This window comes from Pogona vitticeps, chromosome 7 (assembly GCF_051106095.1).
Source record: "Pogona vitticeps strain Pit_001003342236 chromosome 7, PviZW2.1, whole genome shotgun sequence".
In the NCBI taxonomy this organism is placed as follows: Eukaryota; Metazoa; Chordata; class Lepidosauria; order Squamata; family Agamidae; genus Pogona; species Pogona vitticeps.
Genome location: NC_135789.1, coordinates 21,252,331 through 21,271,309, shown reverse-complemented (window position 1 = coordinate 21,271,309; position 18,979 = coordinate 21,252,331). Strand labels below are relative to the sequence as shown.

The window sequence follows — 18,979 nt, the reverse complement described above, 5'->3', positions numbered from 1 at the left end:
TTTTTTGTCCGAGTGGGCTATGGGGTACCATCCCGTTCTGGTGCCCATTAATCATGAGATCCAGATTTTTCATTCTTCATTTTAGCCATGTGCCACAGACTAAACATGCTGGATCTCCAACAACAAAAACGAAAGCAAAATCAGATTTCAGCCCTGATTTACAGGAATGCATGAGTTTTGGAGGCTTGGGTTGAAACACTGCTTGCCGAAATATTTATAGATCCCTGTTCCGGCTTAGATTTCATAACAGTGAAACTATGGGCTGGGAAGGAGAGGCAGAAGGAAGGGCAGCACTCTTCCTTCCAGCCAAGAAAATCCAGAACTTGCTACAGGAAACCAGAGTTTCACTCTGAGAAAGCATGTGGGAAGTTTCTGATCAGAGTAGTTTTGTAGGTTGTTGCAGCTAAACCAGCCAAGACTCTCCTTGTGTTTAAAAGGCTTAGCATTTGACATCCGTTTTGGTGGATGTAAGCCCATGTCTTTAAAAAAAATCAGGAAACCTGAATTTCATTCTGAATTAACATCAGGGGCGCTTCAAGGGTGGAGTAGCGCTGATGGTTATTGGACGCTTTTTCTCATGCCTCTGAAGTCCAGAAAAGCTTGTGGCAGATAAAATCGGTTCTTCTTTTAAGTCTTAGAAAATGTAAGTCAAAGTGTGCAGCTTTTCAGAGTTGGGGCCACAGACTTTGAAGCCTGGACTTTATTTATTTATAAATAAACCAATAAGCTTGGAAACCAAGCCCTTGGAGGAAAGACTGAAAGAACTGGGCATGTTTAGTCTTGAGAAAAGAAGACAGAGGGGTGATATGACAGCACTTTTGAAAGGCTGTCCTCCAGAGGAGAGGCAGGATCTGTTCTCCATCCTCCGAGAGGGCAGGACACGTCATAATGGGCTCAAGCAAAAGGAAGACAGATTTTGGGTGAATATCAGAAAAAAAATTCTTAACTATTAGAGCAGTGCGACGGTGGAACCCAGGACCTCGGGAAGCCGCCTAGAGTGGTCGAAATGACTAGATAGGCGGGGTATAAATACAATCAATCAATCAATCAATCAATCAATCAATCAATCAATCAATCAATCAATCAATAAAATAAGTATTGAGCACTCCAATGCTGGAGGCCTTCAAGAGAATATTAAGACCACCACCTCTCCGATCTGCTTTGATGCCTGCGCTGAGCGGGGGGGGGGGGGTGGACTTGATGGCTTTACAGACCCCTTCCAACTAAGTTATTCTATGATTTCATATATATATCTATGCATCCATGAATGTGTATTGTGCCTTCATTGGCTCCCTGTCAGTTTCTGTGCTCACTTCAAGGTACTGGTTCTGATCTATAAAGCCCTTAATGGTTTAGGACCTCGATACTTGTTCGAACGTCTCTCTCAGAAATTGGCTACCCCTTCCACCCGCTCCTCTACGTCCATGTTACAAAAAGTGGCCACGCCGAGGGAGGCCAAAAAAGCAACAGCAAAGAATCAGGCTTTTTGGTGGTGGCCCCCAGTCTCTGGAATAATTTACCAAATGAGATACACCAGGCTCCTTCCCTCCTGATGTTCAGGAAATTGGTGTGTGTGGGGGGGAAATCATTCAAAGTTGCCTTCAGCAACTGCCTTCAACAACTGGTTCTCTCAGATGCTGTTAATTTGAATGTTAATTTAAGTCCCCCCATTTGTATATGATGTTTAGACCTGTACTTGTGAATGGCCATATTGTGGAATGTACCGTATTTTTATGTGTATAAGACACCCCCACACACTTTTCTAATCCAAAATTAAGAAATCTAAGTGGGGCTTAGCAAGTGTAGGAGGAAAGGGATCAAAGCGCTGCAGGATCGCTTTGATCCCTGCTTTCCCCTCCACTTGTTTTTGTTCTCTCCTCAGCTTACTTCCGTGTATAAGACGACCCTCAATTTTTAGTCTAAAGTTTTTAGACAAAAGTATAGTCTTATACACGGAAAAATACGGTATTTTGTTATGTGGGGGGTTTTGTGAGCTTTAACCTGTACGCCACCCAGAGTAGTGGTTCCCCTTCTGGGGTGGTGTGCGCACCATATTTACGTGGCCCTGATTCCACCTTTCTCCTCAGGCACCCTGCAACAACACTGAAAATCCACAGCACGTTAAAAAGAAAGCAAGTAGACTAGAATTCTTAAAATATAATATACATGTATTTGAAAACATTATTTTTTTAAAAAAACTATAAATTATTTTTATGTAAAAGAAGTCCCTGTTTCAGTTGCCTCATGGGGGCGGCGGCGTGTTTCTTTAAACTAAAAATGGACAATTTTTCTTTTTTTTTAAATTGGGAGTCAAGGGTAAGGGGTTAATGATTTGGAAGGAGGTCTAAAACGAGTCCACAGGGGAATTTTACTGCCCACTTGTGATCTAAGCCAGTGGTTTCCAATCTCAGGGCCTCCAGATGTTCTTGGACTGCAACTCCCAGAACCTCCGGGTACCACAGCTGGTAGTGGAGGCTTCTGGGAGTTGTAGTCCAAGGACATCTGGGTTGCCCAAGGTTGGGAACTGCTTGTTCATATGGTATCCCATCATTCTGTGGCATATGAGAAATGAAGGGGTTGTTTCCCCCAGGATGGGGGCAAGTTACAAGTCTGGAAAGATGCCAGTTGGCGTTTTAGGAGCAGCCAGCTTTTCCCAATAAGTGCCATGAGGCTGACTGTACGAACTCGCCCGCTTTGAACACCCTTATGTGTGAATGCCAGATCTGGTCAACCAAAAACCAAGGAACTGCACTGATCCGGTCGCTCAGGGGTTGAGGTCTCTGGCTGCTAAGCAAGAGGTCGGAGGTTTGATTCCCCCCCCCCCCCAGGGCCTGCTTGACAGGAGCTGGACGCGATGATTGGTACAATCACTTCCCTCTCCGTAGTAAAATGATGGTGATTTTTGCAGCCCACTACAAATTCTCAAAGCGAGTTAAGTTTCTCAGCAATCGTTCATGCCACTCCAAGCTCTGATCCGGAGACACACACACGCCGCAAGCGAGTCACGCCTAGCAGCAAAATCAATGGCCAAAGGCCCGCCACGCACCAAGTTTCCCACGGAAAGGGTGTGTTGCATTTAATGCGGTCAAACCGCTCCGCCCAGATTAAGGTGATGGTGGCCGGAGGAGCAAGATAGAGGAGAGATTGAGGCAGCCACTTCCTCTCAAGTAAACACATGAGGAGATGGCGCTTCCTGTACCTCAGCATGTTTGCTCCGCAATAGAGCACACCATGTGTTCACAACTAGCTGGCTGGCTCACAAGTGCAACAATATTTCCCCACATTTCACCGCAGAGGGAACGTGCGTAACCAGGTGGCCGGCTTACTCTGTCAAGGGCCAGGTAAAGCAATCATCCTCCCCTGAATGGCTGGGAATAAAATACATTGCTCCAAACTTTTCTGCAGCTTGACGCTGCAAGTGGCCTCTCGTGTGTCATTTCCCACAGCCTCCCAGAAGCGTGCCCGTACCATGCCACATCCTCTCAGACCATGGCACAGGATAGGGCCCGGCCAGAAGCCAAGCATGGTTTCCTCCTGCCAGCCACACTTCCTGGGAGGTCTTTAGATAGCCATGTGTCACCAGCAGATCACCCCAGGACGTGGGAAACCGCCAAGCGGGTGACAAGATGGGTCAATTTAAAGAGGAAAGTTTCAGAACCAAGAGGAAAGCAGAATTCTCTCTTAAGGTTCGGTCAAGAGAGCAGCAAGACCCACCTCGCAGATCTGGTGAATTGTGCCGGAAGCAGGTCCAGGCAGCCTAAACAGCTTGATTTTAGATCTGCAGAATTGGAAAGGATCTCATGGATCATGGAGTCCAGCCCTTCTCAAGCAGGCACAGTGGGGGGAATCGAACACTCCACCTAAACCCCTGAGCTACCAGTAGGCAAGAACTCTTGGGAAGTGTTGATTCTTACATCCCGCCTAAAGACAGCCCACCTTTAAAGACTGCCAGAAATGAGAATACTGTATCCCATTGCGGGTCTGGGTCAGGCAGACTTAAAGCTGACACAACGCAGTTTTCAGTGTTCAGTGTCATCCTTCCTTCCTTCCTTTTCTCTCTCTTTTTTTTAAAGATCAGGGGAAAGTGTAGCATATGGTTCAAATGTTAGTGCCTTGGGACTTAAGGGGAATCTTCAGCACCCCTCTTATTTCTTCAGAAAAATCTATGTGCCTCTACAGAGTTAGGGAAAATGGGTTTGCAATGTCTGGGGCTTCTAGCGCCCACCCGCCTCACACTACAAGTGTAATTTTAAAAATTAAAAAGATCACTAGAAAGCACCAAGGATCTTTTTCAGTGAAAAACATTTTTAAAAAGATCAAAAAAAAATATTTTGGATGGATGGGAGAGTGGGTGCGCCCCTCTGATGTCCCAAGATTGGTGTGTGAGGTTCTCCGACCTCTGAAGGTTGCCGGCACCATTTCAGACCCACAAATACTGAAGAGTCTCCCTTTATCTTTCAAGGAAAGGAGCTGAGCTTCAAGATGCATGCTTTGCATGAAGAAAATCCCACGTTGCATCTCTAGCAACTTTTGGAAGACTCCCTGAAACCCCAAGGAGACACCAGCCATTCACATGTAGGTAGGAAGTCAGCTTCCTCCATCTCCTTCAAATAAAAAAACGGGAAGGTCAAAGGATTTTCCATCCGTGTCGGGCACATAAGCCAGAGGTCCCCCTCATCTCTTTGGAGCATCCCTAAGGACTTGCCTCTCGAATCATGGAATGGAGGAGCAGAGTTAACGGAACGTCTTGGGATCACCACCACCCATATGGGTGTAGCTCATCCTAATCGGCAGGCACGGTCTGCTTCCTTTCGTGGTCCTTCTTCAAGGACCAAAACAAGACGTACGGACTCATCCAGAAGAGCCTGCAACCTAGAATGCTGTAGGCACCTTCGGCCCAACGGACATGAAGTCATCTTGAGCCTCGAGTCATTCCTAGAAGACAAAATTCCAAGCCCAGGTCCCTCAATATCTAATGCCAGAAATCAAGGGAAATGTTGTCAAGATAGACCTGAGAATCCAAGGATGATGGAGTTGGAAGGGGCCCTCGAAGGCCATCGTGTCCAACCTCCTTGCTCATGGCAGGGATCCAGATCAAAGGATATCTGGCAACCGAGCCTTCAAAAGAGCTTAGCACAGGAGGAGTGCTTCAAAACACAGGAGACCCACTCCGTCTTTCTCACTAGCCTTGACTTGCCAAAGTAAGCAAACAAAGACCCACCATCCGTAGCCTCCGAAGGACACGCTCCGCTTTCTCTGAAACATCGCTGCTGCTTCTGGTCTTGCTTCTTCCGTTCTTTTCCACTCTCTAGTCAAGCCACCCGCACATTCTCCAGAAAACAACTGCTCGTAAGTTCGCACAAACACACCCCCGGGCCTAAGAAGAGGGAGACCCAACCGCCTCCCTCTCAGCGTGCGACCCAGTGTCGTACACGCCCTCCAGATCTTCGGCACCCTTCTGCAGGCGAGGGAAACCGCACTGGCCACTTCCTGCCCCAGACGGTCTGTGCGCTCGTAGATTAAACAGCTCAGGTGTCTCCCCCTTTGGAGAAATAACTGTCCCCCCCCCCCTTTTCTCCGTGTTTGGTCGTTCCGATACAAAAAGACTTTGGTTGGGTGTGTACACACGAAATCCATGGAATGGAGCCAGACGCAGAGGTCCAACATGAAACCCACCCAACCAGCAACATTCACAACTTAAAGTGCAACAGCGCTATGGATGTAGAACAGCTGTTAGAAACAGTCCTAACGTCCCTAAATAACCACAGTGAGAAGATCTGCTAAAATCAGAATTCAGTCCATGGTATTGCCAGAAGCTGGGAGCATGACTGAGAGGAGGTACTGCAAGTCCCATTTTGGCTGGGGGTTCTGGTCTTTGTGGTCCAAAAAAGGGGCCACTTTAAAGCTTTGATCTAGCCCAACCCCTCGTCCTGGTTTCCAGTCCCCAGGTGTTCCCCCTCACTCTGCTTTGGCTTCATGGTGATGCAGAGATACAGTGGTGCCTCGCATTACAACGTTAATTTGTTCCAGCGAAATCGCTGTAGAACGAAAACGTCGTAATGCGATTTTAAAAAGCCCATAGAAACTCATTAAAACCAGAATAACGCGTTCCTAGGGGCTTGAAACCCACCGTCCAGCGAAGATCCTCCATAGCGTGGCCATTTTCGCTGCCTGTGCAGCGAGGAATCCATGCGAAAACACAGCGGGCAACCATTTTATTTACCCGGTGGCCATTTTGAAACCGACAATCAGCTGCTAAAAATCATCGCTTTGCGATGATCGGTTCCCGAAGCAGGGAACTGATCATCGCAAAGCAAAATTCCCCCATAGGGAACATCGTTTTGCGATCGCAAAAACATCAACGTCAAGCGATTTCATCGTCAAACGGAGTGCCCATCTTGCGGGGCACCACAGTGATGTTCTACCTGGCCTGCATGGCCTCTGACGGGGAGCAAACAGAGGCGGGAAAAGACAACATAAATAATGTGGTCCAAAGGACTCGAAATTTAGCGGCGGGCTGCTCCTATTTTAGGTGGGGGACCAAGTTTTTTTTTTCTAAAAAGGGAAGTCAACACTCATTTGCTGTCAGTTCTCTTTTTTCAACCCTGGTTCCCCAACCTAACTTGGTAATATGAAAACTGCTGTGTTCCCCTTGATTTCTGCTGTCAAACGTAACAAGGCTGAGGCTGCAATCTGACAGCCAGAAAGACATGCCTCTCATTGCACCAGAAAGGCTACATTAAGGAGCCTGGTGGCGACGTGGTTCAACTGTAGTACTGCAGTCAAGACTCTGCTCACGACCTGAATTTAATCCCAGCAAGTTCAGGTACCTTGAGGTGGACTCAGCCTTCCTTCCTTCTGAGGTCAGTAAAATGAATAAGCTGGGGAAGGGGATGAAGTGTAGCCTGCATAATAGAAGCCACCCAGAGTGTACGTGTACTTTAAGTACAAAGGGGTGGTATATACATGAGACGAATCTGTTGTACAGTTTTTAGCCCTTCGAGGTGTATGAATTGCTCCCATCTCACACCTCATATCCCAGCTCTGTTTTCTGTTGTAGCAGAAGAAGAACCAGCTTCCTTCCTGTGCCCGTCCTCTCTTCATGGAGAAAAGCAAAGGGCGAAGAAGGCGCCCAGACGTCAAAAGTCCATTTAGAGGTCAATGTCGACCTTCGGTTTCTCCTGTAAGGCTTTAAATTCTCTGCCGCAGCACAAACGGCCAGGTGGGGAGAAGATGGCCCTGTTCTCTTTGACTCAGCTTCCATTCTCTGTGCTCGTTCTTGCTGTATGGAGGATAACCCCACTCACTCAATGCACTTCTGGTCCTCCGTGTTGAAAACAATGGGCCTTTATGTGAGACGAAGCATCAAAGACACATTTCCTCCCTTGTATTAAGTATTACAGTTCCCCAGCCAGCCTGGCCAGGCATGTACTACGTATCCCACCGGGCATGCAAATATTTCAATGCTGCATGACATACACAGAAAAGCCATATCGTCTCCTGATGGAGCCATTACAAAACAAAAACAGGGTAATTTGCCAAATGTGGCTCAAGGCTAGCTTGTGGTAAAATAAACAGAGAGTCTTTTCCTCTTACAGGAGGCCTGCTCCTAACAACGTGTTAACTGTATCATCTGCTTTAGCCCAAAGATTCCTCTATAGCCAATATCCATCACGAGTGTGCATTTGCTTCAGATCCTCAAACCCACCCTCTGCTTTCATTCTCCAGCCTCTGGAGTCTCTACACTTATTTGACAGAGTGATGCTCGCTGCTTATGCCTTCCGGTGGAACAAGGGCCTCCATTTCTGTTTTTAAGCCTTCGGGAAGTCAATAAAATATCATGCTAAAGCTTTCGGGCAGCGCAGACCGGCTGAAGGAAACCACTTATACAAATAGCACCAGTAGCGCTACGTGCAACAGTCCCTAAAAAGGATGGAGAGGGTTAGAGTTTTACGAAGAAGCTACAGCTTAGAAGGATTGGAAGTGACTTGGGGGCAACTCAGCCTCCAGGCATGAAGATCCATGTCTTTGCATGGGGAACAGAGAGGACCTCCTCAGGTTTCCTAGACTGCCCTTTACTTGCGGTGACCTGAACTGATCTTCCTTTGACCCGAGTTCACCCTACTTGGGGGGGGGGGCTGATGTCACTTCCTTCTCGCGCCTCTCTCTTGTCCTTCCAAGGAGGAGACCCTTTGCCTTTGATCTCTAGAGATGAAAGGAAGAACAATGGCTCCCTGACCTCTCCAGCTTAGGGGGTGACCACAGTAGGCGTTCACCCTGAAGTTTCTGTTGGACTTGCTGCAGATTTTGAGTCAGATTTCCTCTAGCTGTGCAGCAGAAGTGCAAGGACTTACAGAGCAGAATTAGCTTCAAGTTTCCCCGGACTACACCACCCCTTTTTCTCTCATCCACTGGCACTTACAGCCTCAATAACCCACTCTGAAACATTCACTCGGAGTTGAACAGATCAAAGAGCCTACTGAACAAACGTGATTGACTCCTTTCAGCAATGGGTCTCCTCAACCAACTCACAGCCTGCTTCCAGCAGACTCTAGACCAGTGGTTCTTAACCTTTTTGAAAGAAACGCCCCCTTGAGCCATTGAGGAAGTATTCATCGCCCCCCTCCCCGCAGTGATATCTTTTTTTATTATTTATTTATTTATTTATTTATTTATTTATTTATTTATTTATTTATTTATTTATTTATTTATTTATTTATTTATTTATTTATTTATTTATTTATTTATTTATTTATTTAAGACACTTAAATCCAATGACCCCTGAAAACAAAATTAAATTCCAAGAAAATGAAATGCCCCCCAAAAAGTAACATTTAATGATTTAGTTGCAAGTGAATTTTAAGACGCAAAAAGAAATATAAAAAGGGCATAAAAACAAATGCAGGAACTAAAAATTTCAAGACAAAAAGTCTGAAACTAAATTAAAAATGGAGGAAAATATATATTCATGCACACTGTAAAAAGGCTGCAGCCATCTTCACAGGTTTGGCTTGCTCCAGCGCCCCCCTACCGCCCCCTTCTGCTCCAGCGCCCCCACACCGCCCCTTTTCATTCTACCGCCCCCCTGAAAAATGAAATCGCCCCCTGGGGGGCATTATCGCCCACATTAAGAACCACTGCTCTAGACTACACCCTAACAGCCGGCCCACGAAAAGAGACGGGTGGAGAGGAAATGGAGCAGAAAGGCAAGGCTGTCTTTGAAATCAGAGGCAGGGAAGGAAGGATTGCTTACTGCTTAACTGAAAGACACCCCAGTCCAGAAAGGTCCCTCCCAGCCAAACCTGTTTCAAGACAGCATGCGAGGTTGATAAAACTCCCAAAATCAAATTAAAAGCCAGCCATGACATGCCACAACGTTTAGAGGGTGGTGGAATTTGATGGGGAATCACTCGTTTTCCATGGGAAATTGTCTCTTTTGTTTTGGCTGGCAATCCTCCTTCAATTTCCTCTGATCTGTCGGCATCATTTTCCTCCACTTTCTGCCCTGTGCGTTGGCCTGACCTGATGGAGGCACAAGGATGGTTACAGGCCAGTCAGTTCCCCACACCTGAGCACCCCATGTGCCCAAGCAATGTTTCTTTACAAAGCAAATGCTTTCAGGTCACCTTGGAGGAGGGGAGGGGCAAGCGGGTGGGGTGGTCCCGGTGGAAATTTCCAAATTACTATCTCATCCCATCAACGGCAGCTTTCACTGTTGCTGGTCCGGGCAGAGACGCTGGACAGCTTCCCTGCTGATTCTTGTAGCTCAGACATTATTTTTGGTCTGGACGGCCCCAGCGATTTCACTCGTGGGAATCAGCAAGGGCGCAATTGGAAAAAACAACAACGATGGACCAAAGAAGATCAAGGCATATTTTCCTGGCTGTGTTAAGTTGAAACCTTAGTTAAGTAGAACCAGGTAGACTTCTCTCCCCTTTCCTCTCCCAAGCGTATTTCTCAAATAAACACAAGTTTTCCTGCTTTCTCCGAAAGAAGTGCGGAGGTGATTGTCTTTACAAAGAGGGAAATGTGCTCAGGTAACCATTCTGAGCTTCCAAGGGTTGAAATCTGCAAGCTAACAGCGTTCCAGTACTCTGTGTGTGCACCCTTCCACAAAGGTGCGTGGCAAAGACCGTTCAGAGTCAGAATAAATAGGTTTATTGTAGGAACTAGAATAGGAGGGGAAAAAGGGCAGGACGCCATTCTAGCTTCGTATTTATGGTTTGAATGGAGAGTTATCCTGAGCTTTGTAATAATGAATTACAAGTAATGGAATTCATTGAAAAACATTCTTTGTGCATATAACGAAGGAATGGCGATTTTGCATCTCAAAGAAATGGAATGAAGTCAAAAAGGAACACAGGTCCACTACGGCCCAAATCCTCTTGCATAGTTACGCAAACGACACACGTTCAGGAATTTGTGCAGACATTACAAGTTGCACACTGAGTTATACAACTCAATACACAACAGATAAGTAAGTGACTATGGTGAATTTTCAGCAAGAGGATTTGGGCCTACCAGTGTAATGTGCATTGTTTTCCCGTTGCTTTCTGAAGTTTCTTTTTAACGCCTTTTGATGCATTTTTTAAAGCCTTGTGGTGGGAACTGTTTTGTCAAGTTTTTTGTTTTTTTTTGTTTTTTTGTTTTTGTTTTTTTTTTGCCAAATCTTGAAGCTTTTTCTCCCCTCCCAAAAGGATCCCAGGAAGTCATGAGCAAGTACAAGCAATGTCAATAGCAGGAACAGGAAGAAATCTTTTTCCAGAGAGTGACTTTTCCAGTTCTTAGAATATCAGTCTATGTACAGTACTCCAGTTCCGACAGAAAGAGCAGCCATCAACCAAGGAAGCTAGTTGACGACACACAAGTACTTTTAAATAATTTGCTCGGTGTTCCAACATGGAGCGAGCCTCCATTTCAAATCCAGAGCAATGAAGACGACTGAAAATTGAGTTTTCCCCAAAGTACTTAGTTACAAGTAATGCAGCTACCTATAACTGGTTGCTTTTTGGGGAAACAAACAAAGTTACAATCTTATCATAAAAATGAGAAAGCAAGCAGTTACAAGGCGAAAGGGGTAATGAATGACATTTTCTAGTTACTTTTGAAAGTTATTTGTAAAGGCATTACAAGGCATTTGCAAAGCCTTTTGAGAGGAATACAGTAGGGCCCCCATCCGTGGAAACAGTATCCGCTGATTCACTTATCCACTGCCTGAGATACCAAAAAAAGAAAGAAAAAGAAAAAAAATCCAGAAATGAGTGTTTACATTTATTTCCAGAGTGTATTTACCCGAACTAGCCGACAGAGGGAGCCAGAGATAATGCAATGTATAGTGTTCAATACATTCACATTTTGCAGTATCCACGGGGGACGGGGTGGCTTGGAACCCACAGGGTACAGTGGTCTTACTGTACCCTAGCTTTTTTTTTTTTTAGCTTTTGCATTTTTATACGTAAATATTCCCAAAATGCAATCTCAGAATAAGCCATTAGAAAGAAATAGAGAGTATTTTCTTGTATTTTCTGACCCACCAATGTTACAGGACAACATGTTGATAACAGCCCACACATCTCGTGGCTCATCGGACGGGAGCAACAATGAAAACAACAGAGACCCAGCTACCAAAAAGAAGTATCACTTCATTTGCAAAAACGGACAATCCAGACACTGGCCCTCTCCCCTAACCAAGCATGAAATGCCTTTGCAAATTCCGCAGTTTAACCAGGACAAATAACAGCAGAGAGTCCGGCCTGTGGCTTGCAGATGACAGCCATCCTTCAAAACCCAGTGATTGTAAGCGACACGTGGTGTCTGGCTGTTCCAGAGCCCCGGGAGGTCTCGGCAGCTGGGTGCATGTCAAACCGCCCCAATGGCAACGGGCTTTAATGAGGGGGAATAAACGCTCATCGCTAGAAGGAGAAGTGGTAATACACATTTCTCTCCCATCCAGATGAGGCGTGTCCTCATCCATGTATACTTCATCTCTCTTAAGAGAGAAGAATAACCTCGGTAGAAACTCTCAAGGTGACAATTTACAGAAATGACGCTGCTGGTATTCAAAACAGTCAGAGAAACTGCCTCCCGTCCCATGAAAAGCAATGCTCTTCGGAGCCAAGAAGCATCATCTAAGACACTGTTTCTTAACCTTGGGTTACTCAGGAGTTTTGGACTGCAACTCCCAGAAGCCTTCACCACCAGCTGTCCTGACTGGGGTTTCTGGGAGTTGCAGTTCAAAGCATCCGAGAAACAAAGGTTAAGAACCACTAAGACACCAGATTCCCAACCCTGGATCCCCCCCCCCCGATGTTCTTGGACTACAACTCCCAGAAATCCTGGCCAGCAGGAAGAATGGCAAAGACGTCTGGGAGTTGCAGTCCAAGAACATCCGGGGGCCCAAAGTTGGGAAGCAGTGCCCTAAGAAGTGGATTGCAGGTGGCCGTGACAAGTGGAGGGAACTCATGCATATGCAACACGAGGCAGCGCATTACATAAAGTGTGTTACATAAGGGAGCGCTTCGGCTGGTACCGAAGAAGGAGAAACAGCTTGCTTGTGACAAGCATCTCTACGAAACGCATCCCCTGCTTGATCTGTGGCGGCTGCCTGGAGACAGCGCACGGAAAACAACCGCTTTGTGAACCCAGTGTAAACGACAACTCCAGGGTTCATGTGTCCTTTGCTTATTCTGATCCCTTCCAAGGGAGGGTCAATGTAGAGAAGCGGCAGAACAGACGCCGCCGTCGCAGGCGGCACATTTCTCGAGCCTTTTTGTGAGGGAGGGCTCCCTGCAAGGAGAAATGTAACCCATCAGGGAACGGTAGCTTTTCTTTCCTCTGGGGATGAGGCTGAAGGGGTTCATTTCTGCCGGCAGCCAGCTGCAGGGTGATCCCACAATGCCCCCCCCCCCAGGAGAAGGGACTGGGAAGCTACCTCTGAACTCTCAAACCCCTAGGGAAATCTGGTGGGTTCGCCATAAGTCGGAATTGACAGCAGACGGTTGTTCTTACAGAGGACCTCAACTGCTTTGAAATAGCGATCAAGTCCCCTTGGCCTTTCTAGGGGGACTGGGGAGGCTGTTTCGAAATCTTTCAGATCACCAGTGTGTCTTTCGAAAAGTTATTGCAAAAAATATGCGGTATATTCTGGAAGCTTTTGGATCCCAGGAGAGAGTGAGGGGGCTTTTGTGGGGGGCTTTTAAAGAGAAAACTAGATTGGTATGAGCAAGGACATAGAAAGGGTGTGGTCTTCTCAAGATTGGAAAGAGCCGCATGCGGCCTGTCGCTCTCTGGGCACCCAGGTGAGAATGGTGGATCAGGATTTATGAGTTCAGCCCTTGCCTTGGCCCCCATCAATGGCAATCACTGGAAGGGCGTCTTCCTATCTCTGTCTCTCCCCCACCTCTACCCAAAGGGTGGCTAGGAGGAAAACGTGGAAAGGAAGAGACGCACGAATGCTCCCTTACACTTGCTGGATTTCTAGGCCAGGGGTGGTGTGGAAAACGGCGATAGACAAAGACCGTGGAGAACTGGGTTTGAATTTCTCTGCTTGGCCATGGAAATTGACAGCAGAGGGTAGGGGTGGAAACAAATTTATTAGCATTATTATTATTCAAAAACTCCAGGCACAGTCAATATTATAAAAACATTGACTCGTATTCTATAAAAGATACAAGTTTTAACCAAAAAACCTGTGTATCTGTTAAATATGGCACAGGATCTATGCTGTTCCTAATATTGCTTTTTTTATAGCTCTGATGATGTGATTTCTGAGATCTGCAACTGCTTATAGTACTGTGTGAAGTTTCTTGATATTGTTCCCAAAGCCCCGATGACGACGGGGACCCCTGAAGGGTGTTTCTTCCAGAGGCGAGATGTTTCGATGGCCAGGTCTCTGTCCTTTGTCGGTATTTCCAATTCTTTATTTTCAACTCTGGCATCCCCTGGAATTGCAATGTCAATGATCCAGACGTTTCTTTGTTCTATCACTACTACTATGTCTGGTCTGTTTTATTCAAGGTGTCTGTCCGTTTGAACCCGGAAATCCCACAAGATCTTGACGTCGTCCTTTTCTGACACTTTCTCTACCTGGTGTTCCCATGGGGTTTTGGGGGCTGGCAAGTTATATTTTAAAATTGTTGTTTCTTATATTGAGCCTATCATTATCATTATTATTATTATTATTATTATTATTATTATTATTATTATTATTATTATTATTATTATTATTATTATTATTATTATTATTATTATTAAACACCAGGCACAGTCAAAATTATAAAAACATTGACAAGTATTATATAACAGAGACAAGCTTTGACTTATGGCTCCACAGCCAGAGGCCTAAACCACTAAGCTATCTGATAAAACTATTCCTTAAATATCTCACTCATAAGCTCACTCTAAGTTGCTGGTGCATAACATATGCCTAGTCTACCCTTTTCCTGCACCATCAACGAAGGGGGTGTGCTTAGCAAAGATGTCAGGAAATCTCCAGTACCAAGCCGCAAATCTGAGTCCCTGTTAAAAATAAGCTGGAGTGGGTTCTGAGTCACGAGTCGCATCCAAGTCATTGACACCACCCCCCCAGAGTCAAGTCCGAGTTGAGTCCCCGGTGTGACTTAAGTCCAACTTAATAGCGGGTCCCGCGATTCGAGTCCCTGAACCTGGAGCTTAGAGCCTGACAAAGTGGATTTCCACTCATGACAGTTTGTTACTTATTAAATTTGCAAGGGGTCCACGAAAAGGAACCGCGAGGCCCCTCACATGTTTGGGTCACCCTCAGGGACCGCCTGGCCAATTCCGTGGTCTTCCCGAAAGGTAATACCTTCACCCGACGACACTCAGTCCTGCAAAGCCCCCATTTTCGGCCGCCCTTCCCCAGCTAGGCTTTGACCTCGGTGGCTGCGTTTCCATATTTCCAAGGGCGGCTCTTTTTCTCTCTCTCAGACTTGCCCCGAACGGTGGGGACCCCCACGGGACCTGTTCTAATTAACCTAGAGAAGAGGATTGGAGCTGTCAAAAGCGGGGGGGGGAGTACAGGGCCTGCATTTTTAAGCCACCCCTTGGCAAGCCAGCGCTACCGTCGCCACCTCAAAGCCAAAACAAATTATTTGTGGAAATAAGTATTCGCTCGACGAAATTCGCTGGATTTCTACACAGGGGGTTGTTTTAACACAGCTGATGCGTGAATAACAAAGCCTTCACGCTTGAGCTGACAGCGCCTGTTCGGCTAATTAATGTGTTGCCGTTTGGCCAGATGGATCCTAGAGAACAACGCCCCCATCTGGCTGATTTTGGAGACGCTGCTTTTTCCGCCTTCCTTCCCCCTCCATTCCATTTCAAATTTTTAATTTTATTTTTGGGGTCGCTTTTTATACACGGTTGTATCTCCACGAGAGATGGGGCACGAGCCAACGGTTTGGCAGCTTCCCCAGATGGCCACAACCCCGGGAAAGAAGAAAAAAAAAGTGGGTTCTAGATCAAATCCAGCTGGAACGATCTCTGGAGGCAAAAAGGATGAAACTGTCTTCCTTTGGGCACATCCTGAGAAAGCAGGATGAGCTGGAAAAGACAATAAGGCTGGGAAAAGTTGAAAGCATCAGGAAAAGAGGAGGATGGATTGACTTTTTAAAAGGAGAGCTGTTGAGGACTGGGCGTGTTGGAGATCTCTCCTTCATCCGGTGGCTGTCATTTGGAGGCCACTTGACAGCACATAAAAAACTAAATGTAAAGGAGGGGGGAGGCATTTCAAATATTTTAGAATGGGAGAATACAAAAAAAATAAATAAATCCTGAGACCCCTTCACATGATTCTCTCATGGTAAAGGAGCTTATAGACTTCTCAGAAACCCCATCAGGCTGGATCCTGGACAGCAGGACGCCCCTCTTAAAGGATCTCCGCCAGTGAAAAGAGGTATGGGATAGGATCCACTCTGGGTTTGACTCTGAACGGTACATGATGCAACTGTAGAACGGCAGAGCTGGAAGGGACCCTGTAGGATCATCCAATCCAGCCCCTGTCAAGGAGGCCCCATGGGGGGGGAATCGAACTCCCAGTCACTGGCTCCACAGCCAGAGGCTGAGCCCTATCCCTCCAAACAGGTTCCGTACCCTCAATGTCTCCTTTAAAGTTCAGACTCAAACCCGGGGCAAACCGACCATCCCCACTGACATTTTTCAGCGGGCCACATCTTCGCTTTCTGGTTGTTCGGAGGGTAACACAACGGTTGCTTTGTGGGCTTATGGGGAGGGCTGGGTTGAAAGGCGAGATGAAAACACAAAAACAGTCTTGAAGGAAGAAACCATGCTCTCCATTGATTTGATTGATCGATTTCCATCTTGTCCGGGTTCAGCCTCAGTCTGTTGTCTGTCAACCATCCCAGCACCGCCTCCAGGCCATTTGAGGGAGAGGAAGCAACCTCGGGCCAATGCTTTTATAACATTGGCGTGCGTTTCATCACTGAAACAAGATGCTGGAGAACCATCGGCTGCGTGCAGTTCTTGACCCTTAGAAAAATAATCATCCGTCCACCGAGCAGGATGCGAAGGGATGCCCACGAAAGCCGGGTTCATGTTCTCCTTTGAAAGCTGGCACCACAAAAGATGGATTGCGCCGTCCACACTTTGCATCTGCGGCCAGATTTATTCATGCGTGGGGGGGGGTGTACGCGGGGAGTTGATCGTTGTCAGTGTGGATTGGGGCAGAGAAGAGCTGGAGAGCCACTGAAATCCACCGGCCCTTCGCCATCCATAGGGAACGGCTTTACGTCCACGACAGATCTCTCACACATGCACAAAACGGAATTCCTTGAAGGATTAGCGGTGTGTCCGGAGAACCCAGATGTGCAACCTGGGGGTTTCTAGGTCCTACTGAGAGCTCCCCCCCCTTTTAAAAGCAGTCAGGGATGCTGTTATCTGTTCACTGTAAGCAAATTAAACCTTTTCTTCTGCCTCAAATAATGTCTCAGGATCCGTTATTAAGACTGTCAGTGCCAGTTGATAAGGGGAAAAAAGGGGGTGGACTACAGGATTTGAAGCTGGTCTGCTCTCTGAAACCCTGCACTTCTGTTGTGCAGCTAGAGACATTTAACCCAAAATGAAAGTGTTTCGAACACCCACATTTTGGCTTCTCCCCACCAGGCCTTGTCCTTGCTTTCTCTTCCCTTCAAATATTTTGTACCGCTCTCCAGAAGCCTGCAGGCCAGATCCACCATTTCTGACAAAAACCACAAGGGACCGAAAGGTCACACCCAGTTTCCCAAGACTGCTATTTGCATTTTCTTGTTTCCTGAAAATGCTGTTTGCGGGAGGTCCCCGGATCCTACTGAATACGGATAAAATGGCACAATTTTAACACTGATGACATTGAAATTGTGAAAGATTCTTTACGCCATGGTTCCATCCTCAATCCAAATGGAGGCTGCAGCCAAGAAATGAGAAGGAGGATGGGATTAGGACGGGCAGCCAGGAAGGAAATGGAAAAGAACATCAAATGTCTCCCTGGAGATCAAGTTCAGCCACACTCTTGTATTTACAATCACCTTGTATGGGTGTGAAAGTTGCACAGTAAACAAAGCCAACGGGGGGGGGGGGGAGGAATAATTCATTTGAAAGGTGTCACTGGAGGAGAGCTTTGAAGGTGCTCCGGATGGCCAGAAAGACGAACAAGGGGGTCCTCGATCAAATCAAGCCTGAACTCTTTTTGGAAGCAAAAATGATAAAACTGAGGCTCTCCTCCTTCGGGCACCTCCTGAGAAGGGCAGGATTCTCTGGAAGAGACAATAATGCTGGGAAAAGTCGAAGGCAGCAGGAAAAGAGGAAGACCCAATACGAGACAGACGGACTCCCTCAAAGAAGCCACTGGCTTGAATTCGCAAGATCTGAGCCGGGCGGTTGAGGACAGGACCTTTTGGAGACATTTGATTCATGGGTCCACCATAAGTCTATCCATGAGGAGCAAGGGGTTTGTCTGTCATGAGGTCACAGCTGTTGTCAGGATGGTTTTGGGTTTATCCTGGCAGAATGCCATCGTTGAGCGCTCGGCTCATCAAAATTAAAGAGAAGTGATCACTCGGAAGACCTGGTGTTTCAGAAGAAGAAGAAAAGGTTTAAAAAACCTGGCTGCTGGTTTGAAGAAAACCCACTTTTGGAAAGTGCAGGAGGAAAAGGTCATCGTTGACAAATGGCCCTGGAGCTGACTTCCCTATTTGGAAAATATTCTGGGAACCATTATGGAGTTCTGTGTGTCTTTGTTCCCATTATGATGTGCCGTCAAGTCGCCTCTGACTCAGGGTGGCCCTAGGAACGAGCACTCTCGAAAACGTGCTCTTCTCAACTGCCATGCTCAGCCCTTGCAAACTCAAAAGTCGTGGCTTCCTTTAGGGCGTCGGTCCATCTTGCACTGGGTCTTCCTCTTTTCCTGCTGCCCTCCACTTTTCCCAGCATTATTGTCTTTTCCAGAGAATCTTGCCTTCTCCTCCATTTCCACGTTTTTGCCTCCAGAGTTAGTTGAGACATAATTTGATTTTGGACCCACTTGTTCATCTTCCTGGAAGCCCAGGGTATTTGCAAAAACTCTGTTCCAGCACCCCATTTCAAACAAATCCAATTTTGTCCATGTCAGCTTTCCTTAACTCTCCAGCTTCCACACCCATACATGGGGATCAGAAACACAAGAGTCTTGATCTCTAGTGACACATCCTTACACTGGATGATAGTCTCTGATTCCTTCATGGGGACGTTTCTGAGTCTCCATCTTCTCCTGATTTCTTGGTTTAAGTCTCCCTTTTGACTGAGGATGAAACCAAGGGATACAAAATCTCTAATGATTCCAATTTCTTCATGGTCAACACTAAAGTTGTGTAGTTCTGAGATTTGTCTTAACATTCAACGGCAGTCCAGCTTTGTCCTTTAGTTAGGAGAAAAACTGACCTCAGAGAAAGAAGTAGAAAAGGAAGATGCAGTATTTGGAGAGCTTCTC

At 46.5% G+C, this 18,979-nt stretch overlaps 1 protein-coding gene across 8 annotated transcripts in view; it reads right to left on the bottom strand.

Moving 5' to 3' along the window:
* RAP1GAP2 (RAP1 GTPase activating protein 2) overlaps positions 1-18,979 on the bottom strand; it is a 223,874-nt gene that overhangs the window by 184,040 nt on the left and 20,855 nt on the right. For 3 of the 8 annotated variants that reach the window (XM_072978231.2, XM_078379366.1, XM_078379363.1), the window contains exon 1: positions 5,222-6,187. The exons of the other annotated variants lie outside the window; for them this stretch is intronic. In XM_072978231.2, the coding sequence (XP_072834332.2) occupies positions 5,222-5,667 (446 nt within the window). In that variant the 5' untranslated portion in view covers positions 5,668-6,187. Of the gene's footprint in view, positions 1-5,221; positions 6,188-18,979 lie in introns of those variants that run through there. 8 annotated transcript variants of the gene reach the window in all.